This window comes from Bufo gargarizans, chromosome 1, assembly GCF_014858855.1.
Source record: "Bufo gargarizans isolate SCDJY-AF-19 chromosome 1, ASM1485885v1, whole genome shotgun sequence".
In the NCBI taxonomy this organism is placed as follows: Eukaryota; Metazoa; Chordata; class Amphibia; order Anura; family Bufonidae; genus Bufo; species Bufo gargarizans.
Genome location: NC_058080.1, coordinates 84,095,596 through 84,112,329, shown reverse-complemented (window position 1 = coordinate 84,112,329; position 16,734 = coordinate 84,095,596). Strand labels below are relative to the sequence as shown.

The following is a 16,734-nucleotide window of genomic DNA, read 5'->3' as shown; positions in this document are numbered from 1 at the left end:
ATGGATAAATAACTGAAGCCAGCAAAGGAAGCAATATGGACAATCACAATACATTAGTAGGTGCCTTGTATTAGCTTTCTCTTCTACATCACGCATGCTCAACCTGCGGCCCTCCAGCTGTTGTAAAACTACAACTCCCACAATGCCCTGCTGTAGGCTAATAGCTGTAGGCTGTTCGGGCATGCTGGGAGTTGTAGTTTTGCAACAGCTGAAGGGCCGCAGGTTGAGCATGCCTGCTCTACATGATAAATACCATTTGGTGAAGTGACACAACCCATTTAATGGGGTAATCCAGTATCTACAACAGCCCCCCCACGTCCCGGGCTCCTCTGTGGGAATATACTTACCCTGCTCCCCGTGGCGCTCCTGGTCCCCGCACCGCCGATGCTGCTTCTCCCTGTACACGGAAGAAAACATCCGGTGTCAGGGGGGAGCAGCCAATGGCCGGCGGGGACGAGCCTCCCTAGCATCGCGGGTGATTGCACCCAGAGGGATTGCACCCATTTCTTGGGATTGCACCCAACTGACAACTGATACTGTTTTCTCGGCTTTAGGGCTGATTTAGGCTACTTTTACATCCGGCAGGGTTCAACAAAAACGCTTCCGTTACTTATAATACAACCGTCTGCATCCGTTGTGAACAGATCCGGTTGTATTATCTCTAACATAGACAAGACGGATCTCTAAATCCATTGTAAGTTAATGGGAGACGGATCCATTTTCTTTCACCATTGGCTCACATTGTGTGTCATGCCGGATCCGTCTTGATCAGTATCCCATGACAAACTCAAAAACACTACTTGCGGCATGGGAGCGCAACCAAACGGAACGGAATTCATTCTGGTGCATTCCGTTCTGTCCACATTGACAATGAATAGGGACAAAACTGAAGCGTTTTTTTCTCTGGTATTGAGAGCCTATGACGGATCTCAATACCGGAAAAGGAAAAACGCAGATGTGAAAGTCGCCAGCCCTATGATAGAAATGCAATTGCGGACAAGAATAGGACACGCTCTATCCTTTTTGTGGAGCATTGAGGAAGTACGGATGCGGAGAGCACACGGTTTGCTGCCCGCATGTTTTACGGCCATAGGGACCCATCAATACGGTCTGTGACTGGACTCTGACAGATCTGGACAACTCCCTCCTTATCATATGGAAAGTCTATTCGTTTGTGGAGACACTAAACGACACCCGTGAGCAGCTGGGATCCGGCAGTGACGGGGTGTCCTGCTGGCCGTCCCGGGCCCCTCCTCTCCCAGTCACATGCTCCCCGCAGCAGCAGCCCGGGCTCCACATCCCTCAGCACCGGGCGCACGGGTGATGCCGGCATCCCTGGACTTAACCCTTCACTGTCACCGGCTGTCATTACAGTAGTTGCCATGGCCCTCCTCTAGGCGATGAAGCATTTGGATGTGGGTGCCGGCGGGTAAGAAGTTGCCCAGCAGTGCCTCGCCTACTTCATTTCTGCCGGCTGGCATGTCTGTGTAAAGCCGGTGCCATGTGGCCGTCTGGAGCGAACAGCCGGGCACCGTGCCCCCGGGACTCTGCCATTAGGAGAGCAGCCTTCTCCGGGCACCTCTCTGCAATGCCCGCACACCTTGTGCCAACAGGGAAGAGCGTCCGGGTCTTCATCAGTGCCAACCCTGAAGGTAAGGGGAAACTTACAGCCGGGACGGGCTGGCTGCTGCAGAACCTCTTTGGCATTACAAGGAGCCATAGCAGCAGTTGTATTCGGGAGTGACAGGTGTTCTATAGTCTTATATACAGGTGCTAGGATTGTAAGCTCTGCGGGCAGGGTCTTGTCATGTCTACTGGAATGTAATCATTAGCCGTCAGACAGATGTGATAAATCACTGGATCTTTACAAGGTATACAGGATAGTGCATGATATATATATAGTATATAGGATAGTATACAGGATAGTGCATGATATATATATAGTATATAGGATAGTATATAGGATAGTGCATGATATATATATAGTATATAGGATAGTATATAGGATAGTGCATGATATATATATAGTATATAGAATAGTATATAGGATAGTGCATGATATATATATATATAGTATATAGGATAGTATACAGTATAGTGCATGATATATATATAGTATATAGGATAGTATACAGGATAGTGCATGATATATATATAGTATATAGGATAGTATATAGGATAGTGCATGATATATATATAGTATATAGGATAGTATATAGGATAGTGCATGATATATATATAGTATATAGGATAGTGCATGATATATATATAGTATATAGGATAGTATATAGGATAGTGCATGATATATATATATATATAGTATAATATAGTGTATGTATGATATATATAGTATATAGGATAGTGTATGTATGATATATATGTATATAGGATAGTATATAGGATAGTGTATGTATGATATATATATAGTATGTAGGAGTGTATGTATGATATATATAGTATATAGGATAGTGTATGTATGATATATATGTATATAGGATAGTGTATGTATGATATATACGTATATAGGATAGTATATAGGATAGTGTATGTATGATATATATAGTATGTAGGAGTGTATGTATGATATATATAGTATATAGAATAGTGTATGTATGCTATATAATATAGTGTATGTATGATATGTATATAGGATAGTATATAGGATAGTGTATGTATGATATATATAGTATGTAGGAGTGTATGTATGATATATATAGTATATAGAATAGTGTATGTATGCTATATAATATAGTGTATGTATGATATGTATATAGGATAGTATATAGGATAGTGTATGTATGATATATATAGTATATATGAGGCCTATTGCACACGACCGTATGGCTTTTTCAGTGTTTTGCGGTCCGTTTTTCATGGATCCGCTGTTCCGTTTTTTGTTTCCGTTGTTTTTCCGTTTCTGTTCCGTTTTTCCGTTCCGTTTTTCCGTTCCGTTTTTCCGTATGGCATATACAGTATACAGTAATTACATAGATAAAATTGGGCTGGCCATAACATTTTCAATAGATGGTTCAGGAAAAAACGGAACGGAAACGGAAGACATACGGATGCATTTCCGTATGTGTTCCGTTTTTTTTGCGGATCCATTGACTTGAATGGAGCCACGGACTGTGATTTGCGGGCAATAATAGGACATGTTCTATGTTAAAACGGAACGGAAAAACGGAAATACGGAAACGGAATGCATACGGAGTACATTCCGTTTTTTTTGCGGAACCATTGAAATGAATGGTTCCGTATACGGACCGTATACGGAATGCAAAAAACGGCCAGTAAACGGGGAAAAAAAACGGCCGTGTGCAATAGGCCTGATAGTGTATGTATGATATATATATATATATATAAGATAGTATATAGGATAGTGTATGTATGATATATATAGTATATAGAATAGTGTATGTATGATATATAGTATAATATAGTGTATGTATGATATATAGTATAATATAGTGTATGTATGATGTATGTAGGATAGTGTATGTATGATATAGATAGTATAATATAGTGTGTGTATGTATGATATGTATAGTATATAGCAGGGATCAGCAACCTCCGGCACTCCAGATGTTGTGAAACTACAACTCCCAGCATGCTCCATTTATTTCTGTGGGAGTTCTGAGAAGGGCAGAGCAATTATGCATGCTGGGAGTTGTAGTTTCACAACAGCTGGAGTGCCGGAGGTTGCCTACCCCTGGTATATAGGATAGTGTATGTATGATATATATATTTATAGGATAGTGTATGTATGATATATATATATATATAGTATATAGGGTAGTGTCTGTATGATATATATAGTATATAGGGTAGTGTCTGTATGATATATATAATTTAAAGCATATAGGAGAGTATACATATTGTAGTGTATATATAGGATATCACATAAAGTAGTGCATATATGGGATAGGATATATAATGTATATATAGGATAGTGTGTATATATAGTGTTTATAAAGTATAGTGAATATAGAGGATAGAATATATAGGATAGTATATAAAGGATAGTATATATAGAATAGTATATGTAGGATGTATATAGGATATATAGTATAGTACATATAGAATAATATATATGATAGTATATAGGCTAATATATATGGTGTAGTATATATATATATAGTATAGTGCATATAGAATAGTATATATGCTAATATATGGTGTATATATATAGTATAGTACATATAGAATAGTATATAGGATAGGTTTGCTGTTACGATCTATTATGTAACACAGGCGCGGTGCAGCTCTACATATGTGTGGGTATTAACCCTATCTTGCCAGGAGGACTCCTGCTCCTATGAGCGTGTCCTGTATTCCTAGGACGTCTACACGCCTCATTGAGCTTGAGATGAATGCCCGGGCTCCTGGAGCTCCATCACAGGTTATGTCTCCTGCAGTGTGCTTCCGATTTCTCTACAATGCGTTCGGATGTCAGACCGCGAGGAGGTGTGAACCCTGCCTAACAAGTGACTGGCATGTGTTCACAGCCCCCTTCACGGGAGACAGCAAAAAAGTAGGTGCCCCAGATTTGGCAGAGGAAGATGTTACTGATATAGCATGCGGGGCAGAGAGTGCAGGGTTTCTGTCTGAGGGGAACGGCTTTATAGAGCGGCAGTACAGTAAGTACAGGACACACAGCACAATTACGGTTCATGCGGCACAATAGATGCAGCAGAGCTGAGCTCGTCATGAGGAGATATTACAGCGTTTTACAAATCATGTTCAGTCTTGTAGAGAAAGTGAAGGCGATACATGGTCTCCCATAGGAATGCAGATACTGATATATATATATGTATACACAGGACTTATCTGGCTATATATAATGTATCTGCTATAGTCTCGTGTGGTCATTGTTTCTCTGCCACAACCATCGCATCAGCGTGCCAGCAGACTATGACTGCATAGCAGTAAGTTTTGAGGTTGTGCACTGGTGACATCATCGCCTACAAAAAGCGTTGACATCACTGTCATCTGAGCCGTGGATGGGAACGCTCTTCTCCATGCTGAATGCATGAAGTGTTTACGGAGGATGGGGCCTGACACGGTCACACATGTTCACCCACATGAGCTTCGTCTTGACCTTGCTTTCTCGAGATGCCCAGCGACCCTCCACCGCCTGTAGAACGCGTCAGCTCCTTCCGTCCGTAGCTGTAACCAGATCTCCACATTACGGCTCCCAATATTGCGCTGTGTCTTTCCAGCCTACACGAAGCAGAAGCTGGAGGCGGCTAAAACCCTCCGTATGCCACGGAGTATTTGCTGATAAATCATTTCCTGCCATCTGATGTATTAGGCTTTCATGGTTTAAGCTTACGCATTATTAATGAACGGGTCTGGTCTTCATATGCTATCGGCAGCGCCACATTATCTCCGAGGGTCACTCACTGCTGAGTGTATGTCTACATAACCAGTGGAGCAAGTCAATGTCACATATATGAGCACTCTAGTGTATTGTGCAATTCATTCTTTCATTATTATGAACCTGTGCTTGTGTATTACATGATGCGTAGCTAAGGGTTAAAGGGTTTGTGCCAAGTTTTTAAATTATATCCTGTGGATAGGAGATAACTTAAAAACTAGCTGACCTTTGGGGCCCCGACCGATCACGAGAACGGGGATCTCCTTCCCCCATTCTGCAGGTCGGGCATGCACACTGCTGCACCATTCACGCTCTATGGGAGTACAGTGCTTGGCAGTCTCCGGCGGTAATATAGAGAATAAATGGAGCCACAGTGCCTATGCACAACTTGCCGCTCCATCAGAATTGGGGAACAGGACCTCCGTTCTTGTGATCATTGGGGATCCCAGTGGTCGGACCTTCAATGATCCACAGGATAACTTAAAGGGGTTGATCCAAGTTTTTAAGAGCATGAGAACAGGGGGCAAAACACATATGAATGAAGCCCCATCCCAGATAACGCTACACCATGACCACTAACAATACCACTAAATAGCGACTGAATAATATTACCGTACTATCACTGGGAAAAACACACTGTACAAAGATCAGTATTACCCCCATACAGTGACCATATTGTGGTAGATACATAGAAACTGCAGACGTTATAAGTGTCCAATCCATGAATGACATCTTTTCCATCTGGCCCAGACCACCATAACGACTTCTTTCAGCCACGACTTGTGTCTGCAGAGTTTGCAACAGCAACATCTTTGGCTCCTCACTTTTTCAGCATTCATCGTACCTTTCCCCAACCTACTCTAACTTGCCATCCTACTGAAACACCTCCTTTATAGACCTGAAATAAAGATAAGTTTTAATTTAAAAATATTTAACCAAAAAAAGAAAGCAGTGGAGAAACTGAAGACATTAATAAGAAGAGTTTGAAGGGTCCATTGACACAGTACAGTCTGAGCAGCCCCTGTAGGTTCATATTACTGAACTATAGGCACTCCATATGTCAGGCAATATGGTGACATCACAACCTTTTATTTTTTGGGGGGGATTTGACATTGTCTATTTATATAACGGCAGAGAAAGTACACAGCCACGGTAGATGGTCCTTCTATCATAGGGGGCATGAACTTATCCCAGTAGGCAGAAATGCTGCCATTTGCACCAGATTGCTCAAAATGCTAAATGTGGCCTAATACATTTGGTGCAGCTCACTAGGACGTTGGACAAACAAATTTATCTTCCTTACACAACCTTATGGCTGGCATATCCCAATTATTTTGAGCCAAAAATGCTGTGTTTCTAATTGACCTACCTACCTGTCAAAAACACATGATGCCAAATGCCTCTAAATCTTGCTTGGCCAAGAAGAACCACATGACCACATCCATGGCAGCAAAAAGAAATTATGGATGCGCCACATTATTCTTCTTAGCTGTTTGGCCACGATATCTGTTGCTTATGTCTAATGGAGGGGTTTGCCTCTGTGGTCCCCCACCAGGTTAAGGGGTATTTCCTGGAGTTTTACACTGATGACCTATCCTCTGTGCTTGGTGAGCAGAGAGAAGGCCGTAGCGCTCACAGGAGCACCGATGCCTTCTCAAACAGAGTGACGGACCCCCACCGATCAGATACTGATGACCTATCCATCGGTATAAAACTCCTGGAACACCCCTTTAACTGATACCTGAAGACATCATGCTTTTCTATGCACTTATAAAAAGATAAAGGGACCTGGAAAATGTCATGTCCACTCTAAAAAGATAAGTATCATGGGCCTTCAGAAATCTGACATTAAAGAGGTCTTCTTATCTTCAAATGTTAAGGCATCTTGCTAAGGATATTCCATAACATCACGGTAGGTAGACATACCACAATCAGTCTCCAAGAGAAGAGACAGAGGGACAGATAGCTTGTGGCATGCACCGCTCCTCTCACCCACTTGTAGTCCCATGCTCAGCGGGTGTCCGGGAGTCTCACTGTGCAAGAGCAGCCATTAGGGAGTCATAGCGTAACCACAATGGTGCAACCACAATAAGTCAGAAAAGTGTCACCACTTACTTCAGTGGCAAAACCACTTTTAATTGCAGGAACATCCTAATCCGTGAATTATTCTCATTCATAAAAAGGACGCTGCAGTGTTTTGCTGCTAGTGTTGCACAGATATGCTGGTTGTCCCCGTGTTTAATGAAGAAGCATAAATCTGAGGAGGCTATCGCTGAGGAAAAGCTCTCAACCAAAAGTGTGAAGCGGCTGCACAAATTCCCTATGATGCCAATTAAATTCTGGACAATATTTTTTGGTCAATTAAATGACATTTCTTTCTTTCTTTTTTGGCAATTAAATGGATTCTCCCATGACTAATGTAAAAAATGAAAATCTTCATACAGTAAATGACAACCTCATTCTAACAAAGCTGAACCAGCGCTGTACCTCACATGGATCCAGAGATCTCCTCATTCATTGCTCTGCTAGAGTTATATCAAGCTGACAGCTCAAGGGGAGTGTCTTTTCTGCTGCAGCTCAGGGGGCGTGTCCATGCTCTGCCTATTACAGCTCAGGAGGCGTGACCATGCTCTGCCTATCACAGCTCAGGAGGCGTGTCCATGCTCTGCCTATGACAGCTCAGGAGGCAGTTGAAGGATGAAACTGAGCATGTGCGGCCATCTCAGTGAGCAGGACAAAGAAATGAGAAAAGCCAAACAGGAGGTGGCGCTATACAGATAGATTTCAGTGAATAAGAATTCAGATCCAGGCATTGGTTTTAAACTGTATAATATTTTTCGTGGGAGAAAATATGGTTCTGTTTAGTGAGGGCAGAGCAGACAACGGGATAACGAGATACATAGTTTATATGATGGAATTAGCTTGGGGGACTGTAGTAATATATAGCACAAGTGATAATATTGTATAGGGCAGTGATGTCTAACCTCCGGCACTCAAGCTGTGGTGAAACTACGACTCCTAGCATTCTTTATTCATTTCTATGGAGTCCTGAGAACAGCCAAGCAAGTGTGCATCTTGGGAGTTGTAGTTTTACGACAGCTGGGGTGCCGGAGGTTAGTCATCACAGGTATAGGGCATTGCATCCCTAAATGCAGCTTCCTATAATTTAATATATCACCTATAAAGGTCTTACAGGGTCAATATAGGAAAAAATGAAGCTTGAATTTCTGACATTTTTGTAGCATAACCGTTAATTCCATTTATAAATGTTAGAGGGATTTCTCAAAAAAATGATTCCTGTCATTGATTTCCTATTGGCATATAATGCACCATTTGCTTCTCCAGTGCCAAATGTCTAAGCGTGCAGGATTAATTGGGGGATATGGAGTTAGGGTAATCATCAGGACTAATCATTGTGGGGGACATTTATCATGTCAGATCATTTTTATTTCACTTTTACGTCTGGTTTTGCATTGTGTGCTTGCACCACATTCATGAAATCATGCACAGTTTTCACGTATTTGGTGGCACTGCATAGTGTTGTGTGACTTTAAGAAATACACCAGGGTGCTGCCTGGCGTAGGATGTGACTTTTCTGCGACATTTCAAGTGTCGCGCATAGTAAACGTGCTATAATCCATGTCTAATCTCCTTTTCTGCTGTAAAAATAGACCACTTTGAAAAGTGGCATCTCCTAAATGTAGAAATGTCGCAAAATAGACGGCATGTCGTGCAACATTTGTACGCCAAAAACCTGGCGTATCTGGTTTGATAAATGTCCCCCTATATATTTTTCGAGATACTCAGCCGACTTTCTGTTTAACATCTTAGCTCTCAACCTGTCTGTACTGTCGAGCCTTCTGTCCAGGCATAGGCATGGCAATTTCGATAAAAAATTATTAAAGGGGACCCCTCCCAAAATGTCTGTTTTAGTAAATACTCGCAATTCTCATACAATAACAATTGTGGATCATTTTTCCTAGGGCTCCGTGTTGCTGTTCCTCCATTACTCCTTCTAGAAATGTATGAATAAACAGACACCTGACACATTGCCAGTCTCCTTGTCCCCGCACGCTCTTGACACTGTATAACCAGTGCTGAAAAAGACAGACTGTGTAGGTACATAACCTATTGAGAAGGGATTGGTAATTCCCATTTAAAAAAATCATGCATTTTAAGGATCAATAACAGGAAAATAACAATACAGAGTTCGAAAGAAAGATATCCAGCAGCTCATGAGTAAAAGCATGTACTGAAATAGATGTCAGGGGAGGTTATAGGTTCCCTTAAACTTGTGTCACATAAAAAAATCATTGTAATTACAAATAAACTTGTATATGCTTCATTATCAGAGGGGCTGCATCATAAAAGCAGCGCCTGTCCATGTGACCTATTATTGAGGATGGCATTTTAGAGGAGTCCCCTACTAGGACCAGTCTGACATTTGAATGGTCATAATCTAATTCAGCATTTTCCTTGAACCGCCTTCCATTATTTTAAAAAGGGGTGGTATAGGTGTATCAGCCCAATGAAGGTCGTCCTTTTGGCATGTTGCCTGGATATGTCAAGATCCCACAGCCTTAGACTTAGATAGCAGCTCTTTCTGCCTTTCCCCTAGCAGGAAGTCCCAGCACAATCTCAAGCACCAATCTGTAATAGAGGCTACAGAAGCTTAAGCACCAGTCTGTTTGCCTTTCTACTGCATTCAGGTGATAGCATTGGAAACAATTCTGTACTAGTAAGAGAAATTGTTCTATTAAATATGCAATTTCAGAAATGTTTGCAGATTGCTATAGGTCATGGCAATAAGTGGATGCAGCCACTATTAGATATCAGTAATACCATTTAACCCCTTTACAGCCACTTGAGGTTTTGGAGTTCATGTTAGGGTTGCACCAGGTATCGAACTTTCGATACCCAATCAATTAGGGTTGTTTCGGGTATCGAATTTTTGATACCCAATCGATACTTTTGTATTTAGTTTTTTCGACCTCGATACCGGGATTTGCCTTTTTTCGATACTAGGCTTCGTTATTGTGCAGTCTAGTATCAGAGAACATGAAGCGCGCTGCTCTCCTCAGCAGCACAGGGGAGAAGGAAGCACTCTGTCGCTCCCCCCTGTGCCGCTGCCACCAATGATGAGAGAGGGGCGGGCGCACTGCGCCACCATTGAAAGCATTGAAAGTAAACATTTAATGCAAATCCGGGGGGCAGCAGTTAGCCCCTCAGTTGCTGCACCCGCCTTCTGAATTAAATGTTAATTATCATTGGTTGCGCAGTGCGCCCTCCCCCCTCCTCCCCAGTATTAAAATCATTGGTGGCGCAGTGCGCCTTCTCCCCTCAACCCCCTCAGTATTAAACTCATTGGTGGCAGTGGCCACAGGGTCACCCCCCTCCTCCTCATTGGTGGTGCAGTGACAGCTTCTGATCGGAGCCCCAGGTTACCATGGCAGCCAGAACGCTGTACTATGCACAGGGCAGCAGGGAGAGTGTGAGATCCTATTCATCCTAATAGAGCTCTATCAGGGTGCATAGGACAAGGGATTAAAATATCCCAGGTTCTAGCCCCTAAGGGAGGAAGTAGTTATTTTAAAAAAAGAAAAAAGTAAAAAAAAACAACACCTTTCCCAATTTTACATATAAAATATATAAACAATAAATAAATAAACATATTACAAATCACCATGTCCAAAAAGGCCAAACTATTAAAATCTAAAAAAAAAGTCCTATGCGGTGAACGCCGTAACAGAAAAATAAAAAAACTGCAATTTTTACATTATTTTGGGGGATTTGTTTTTAACGGCAAAAAAAATGACAATTATAATGTTGCCAAATTTATTTATATATTTATATATTTTTTTTCTCTTCTCCCTGCAGTCTGTCAGCTCCCCCCCCCCCCCTTCCCCTTTCCTTCAAGCTGGATGATATCAAGAGGAAGGGCTGCTTTAACTCTTCAAATCTTGGGCTGAGTAGCAGCTAAAGATATGGGCTTGACATTCTAAGCTTTAAAACAAGACCAGAATCACGCATAATCTAGAATCACATTTCTACATCTTGCAGGATAACAGGCCGAACTGTATGGACAAGTGTCTTTTTTCGGCCTTATATACTATGTTACTATGTTACATGGGGAGTTATGACTGTGAGAAATTGGGTCGGGAGTGAAAGCAGTTGAAACCTGCTGCTGCCACTCCCGCCATGATTTCTAATAGCTATATCTCCCGACATACAGGAGATAATGCTGTAATTCTGGTCTTGTTTTAGACTGACAGTTTTCAAATGATACCAGGCCCATATCTCCAGCTGCTACAATTCCTGAGATATGAGGGGTTTAAGCAATCCTTGCCCTGCTGCCTGAGATCTGCTCAGACTGGACAATTAAGTCCTCTTCTCAAAGTATATGCAGAGCTTGGGCAAATTTGTTAAGGGGCTAATTAGCATTTATTACATGTCCGGTGATTAATAAGCGTTTACACGAAGGCTGCATTTAGAAACATTGAAACCTTATTAAAGGATGTAAGATCATTAATTATGTCATAGCAGCCAGTATGGTAAGGCACGCTGGAGATGAGCCTAAGGTGCATATCCCTGTGCATAGTTCTCTTGACAACAGCTTTAAAGATTTCTAGAATATTAATCAATTTATCAGTGTGACACCTTAAGTCACTGTACTCTAAAGCAGTTTTTGTAAAGGCCAGAAATGCTTAAACACTGCATGTTGCTAAGACGGACTGTCAGATCTTTGGTGGGGATGAAATAAGTGTTGTAACTGTTATCTATTGATTGCTGTTAAGGCCTCTTTCACACTACCGTTTTTTTTTTCCGTTTTGCGGTCCGTTTTTTGCGTTCCGTATACGGTCCGTATACGGAACCATTCATTTCAATGGTTCCGCAAAAAAACGGAATGTGTTCCGTATGCATTCCGTTTCCGTATTTCCGTTTTTCCGTTCCGTTGAAAAGATAGAACATGTCCTATATTTGGCCGCAAATCACAGTCCGTGGCTCCATTCAAGTCAATGGGTCCGCAAAAAAAACGGAACACATACGGAAATGCATCCGTATGTCTTCCGTATCCGTTCCGTTTTTTGCGGAACCATCAATTGAAAATGTTATGCCCAGCCCAATTTTTTCTATGTAATTACTGTATACTGTATATGCCATACGGAAAAACGGAACGGAACAACGGAACGGAAACGGAACCACAACGGAAGCAAAAAACGGAACAACGGATCCGTGAAAAACGGAACGCAAAACACTGAATTCAACATACTGTAGTGTGAAAGAGGCCTTAGTCATGGCAGGACAAGAGTCCGTAGCTACATTGTACTTGCTGCAAGTATTCATAATTATCCAAAAATAAATGTCGCTGAATGTCCACTCCCTATTAGGGTTGTTTCGATACCAAAATTTTGATTTGGTTTCGACACCATAAAAAAGTATTGCGATACTCGATACCATTTGATACCAAGGGAAAAAGATAAAACGTCAAAAAAAGCCGTGTGCATTCCGCATTTTATGGAACGTCCGGCCCATAATCGTACAGTCCTATCCTATTTTTTGGGGGGACAAGGTGACTAAAAAAAGATAGCGAATCGCGCAGCTTTTCTTTTCTTTTACGGCGTTCACCACATAGGAGATATTGTTTTATATTTTAATAGTTTGGACTTTTTGGACGTGTTGATATGTACCGTAATATTTTATTTATTTATGGTTTATATATTTTATATGTAAAATTGGTAAAGGGGGTAATTTATACTTAATATTCTGGTGTGTGTGTGTTTTTTTTTTTTTTGCTGTTTATCTAATAACTATTTCCCCCCTTAGGGGCTAGAACCTCGGACCTTTAGTCCCTTGTCCTATTCACCCTAATAGAGCTCTATTAGGGTGAATAGGATCTTACACTCTCCCTGCTGCTCTGTGCATAGTACACACAGCAGCAGGGAGCTTACCATGGCAGTCAGGGCTTCAGTAGCATCCTGGCTGCCATGATCTCAGCCCCGCAATTACACTGCTGGGGCTCTGATCAGAAGCTGCCACTGCCACCAATGAGAGGAGGTGAGGGGACTCTGTGGCCACTGCCACCAATGAGAGGAGGTGAGGGGACTCTGTGGCCTTTGCCACCAATGTTTTTGATACTGTGGAGGGGGGAGGGAGGGCCCACTGTGCCACCAATTTTTTTATACTGGGGATGGGGGTGGCAGGGGTTAATTGCTGCTGATCGCAGCGCCCTGTCAGAGACAGGGTGCCAGCAGTATGTGTCTGCCGCCGCCTGCATTTGTAATGTATTAAACGTTAGTTACCATTGGTGGTGCAGTGGCCACAGCCTCTCCCCTCCTCCGCCCCTCTGCGCTATCATTGGAGGCAGCAGCAGCACAGGGGGGAGGGAGACACTGCTTCCTTCTTCCCTGTGCTGCTGAGGGAACATGGCGCACGCTGAGAGCAGCGCGATCCATAGTCTCTGATACTGGGCTTTGCAGTAGCACAGACTAGTATCAATAAAAGACAAATCCCGGGATCGTATCGGGCTAAAGGCATCAATTGGGTATCGAAAGTTTGATACCCGAAACAACCCTACTCCCTATTTAGTGTCTATGGAGTCAAGCTGATCTTTGGGGTCCAGTACATGGGGCTAAATCAGCTTTTACTATCTAGCTAAACCATAAAAAATAGGCCGATTGTCTGGCTGCTTGAGGGCTGGCAAAGAACTGCGGAGCACCCAACTTAAATCAGTGGGTGTCCACTCAAATCAAGGGGCATACACTAAAATCTGTGGGCACGTGAACATTTACAGACATGACTATAACAATAGTCATGAGAAAGCATCTCATGAGGCTCCACCACAGATCTCTTCATATTTGAGAAAGTTTGCCTGAGACCCAGCAGACCCATTTTTGGGCAGTGGGGCCTGTTGGGCACTATTGGTGTCCATTGTGTGACAAATCTGGCACTGTGTTCGGGTTTTATAAAGGAAACCATAATGCAGATGTGAACAGAGCCTGAAGAGCACATGTATGAGATTTCCTAGCGTGCCAGGCTCACCAGTCAGCAGAGTGCAAACCAACTCTGACATCAGTGAACTCTAGGTAACAAAATGCTTGAAAATCATTTTAGTTTATCTTCTTGTTATTTCCTTGGCGTAAACAATATTCATTTTATCACTTTCATTTTTTAATCTGTGTCTTGCACTTTTCTGTGGGACAAGTTGTATTTTTTAATGGCACCATTTTATTTACCATATCATTTTTTGCAAAACATATTGTTTTTAGTCAATTCAAGTCTAAAGTTATATCTTCCTGTAATTCTTTTTTTTTTTATCTACAAAATTTTTTAAACATCCACTAATTGAGGCCCCATGCACACATCTGCCTCCATAATTCCATCCGCAAACTACGGATTCGCAATATACAAATACCTTCTGTGGGCATTTTTCTCACTCCCATCACTAGAAATTACTATTCTCGTCTGCAATGCAGACAAGAATAGGAGTAAGTGAATACATCTAAGGTACTTTTTAGTAGTTAATTATTGTATCTAATTAGTTAGATTATAATCTAATATCCACATGACAGGTTCCCTTTAAGGAATGGACATACAGATTGCATGTAGGACATCCCGTGTACTGTCCTTTTTTTGTGGACCCATAGAAATGAAGGGGTCTGGGTGCGATCCACAAAAAACATTGATTCAAAATGGATGCAAAATATGGTCATGTGCATGAGCCCTCAAGGTGATTTCCACCCTTTATTAAATGACACCCCTCATCTCCACCGATTAGCTGTTCGGCAATAGCTCTGGCGCCGGTAGCAGACAGATTCATTATCCTTGTACAATGGGAGCAGTGCTGCAGTGACGAGCTATGTCCGCTACAAAGTTGACAGAGCTGTCTAGTGAGATATTGCCAAGCAGCTTATGAGCGGGGGTATGGCGTACCCAGACCGATCAACTAGTGATGACCTATAGGACATCACTTAATAAAAGGTTAAGATATTGACTTTCCAAGCTCCGATAGGCTACAACTATTTTTCAACCTACTGTAAATAAAGTCCGATCAATATTTCCCAAGAATAAACACGGTAACCGCGTCTCAGGATTGCCACTGCAGCTTGTCTCCACATTGTAAAGAAATTGTTATTTCCCGCCCAGCTCTATCTTTGAGTTCCATTTGGCTGACGCAGAACATCATGATGATCCCGGCCTATCAATTCCATGACATTTTCACAACTTGGTCTGTACTCCGGTAGAAAGGGCAGCTGCATATATATTGAATGTTGTTCATTTAGTCTTCACTTATCTATTGAATGGCTTCTGTTGGCTTCAAGGCTCGACTATTTAAATTCTTAACAATTTTCTTTTTTTAAAGCGAAGCTTTTCCCCGGGCAGAGTGTGACCGAGGCACTTATTAAACATATTGGATTCTGTATGTCTTTTCCACACAGCTGCTTTTTCAGGGGAGCAGCAAGAGCGTGAAGACGGACATTGTTCACCTATTCCATTTAACTCCCTCTGTACCCTGGAAACCTAGATGCTCTGTAGAAGTCTATATTACAGCTTCACTACTCTGTGGTACTTCGCCTCGAAACAATTACCTTTCGTAATGAAGTCTAGTGGATTATTACTTTCAGCTTGTAAGACAATATTATATGCTTGAGGCTTTGTGATAAAAAAGTGCTCTTCAATATTTCCTACTAAAATGGTTTAACTGGGAACTAGTCGTGGCTTAGTGTAATTATTAACACTCTCTATAGGCTTTGCAGACAATCCAGAAGTCATACCTAAAAAAAAATCAAAGACCTCCAAAGAAGCAGATATGGTCCAGTTAGTAGAAAAACAATTACACCAACAAAATAAATGATATAAAAAGCACTCTTGTAATGTTTTGTAGAATAAGAGGTTAACTGAAAACCATGTGGGTATATCAAACGGTTAATCTGATGGTGGCTAAATCTTCCATCTGTGGTCACATTATGTTAAAGACACTTAGAAAATTATATAGGCTTAAAGGGGTATTCCAGTTTTATCTATGAGCTTTGACTGGCACACAGCAGATACTTTAGACAGAGATTCTAAGATCACATTATTTACAAGAGTTTTCCAGCCTGTAGACATTAATGGCGGCCTATCTTCTGGATAGGTAATAAAGATCAGGTCATTGGAGGTCCAACAACCAGCACCACCACCGGTCAGCTGTTGTGGTGAAGGAGCCAGGTGTTGAACCCCCTCCAATCTGATATTAATGACCTAACTTGAGGATAAGTTGGAGAACCCTTCTAATATGGTCAATGTTGGCAGAACCAGACACCCATCTAATGTGTATGGGGTGTCCATACAATCCATGATGGAAGATGTTAGGGTAAAGA

General features: G+C 41.9%; 1 protein-coding gene across 1 annotated transcript in view; it reads left to right on the top strand.

The window, feature by feature from the left end:
- The first annotated feature begins 1,340 nt into the window (after window positions 1-1,340).
- The window catches only part of NWD2 (NACHT and WD repeat domain containing 2), a 211,169-nt gene continuing 195,775 nt past the window's right edge, over window positions 1,341-16,734 (top strand). Inside the window, exon 1 of the mRNA XM_044285313.1 lies at window positions 1,341-1,652. Within this exon, the coding sequence (XP_044141248.1) occupies window positions 1,502-1,652 (151 nt within the window). The 5' untranslated portion in view covers window positions 1,341-1,501. The remainder of the gene's footprint in view (window positions 1,653-16,734) is intronic.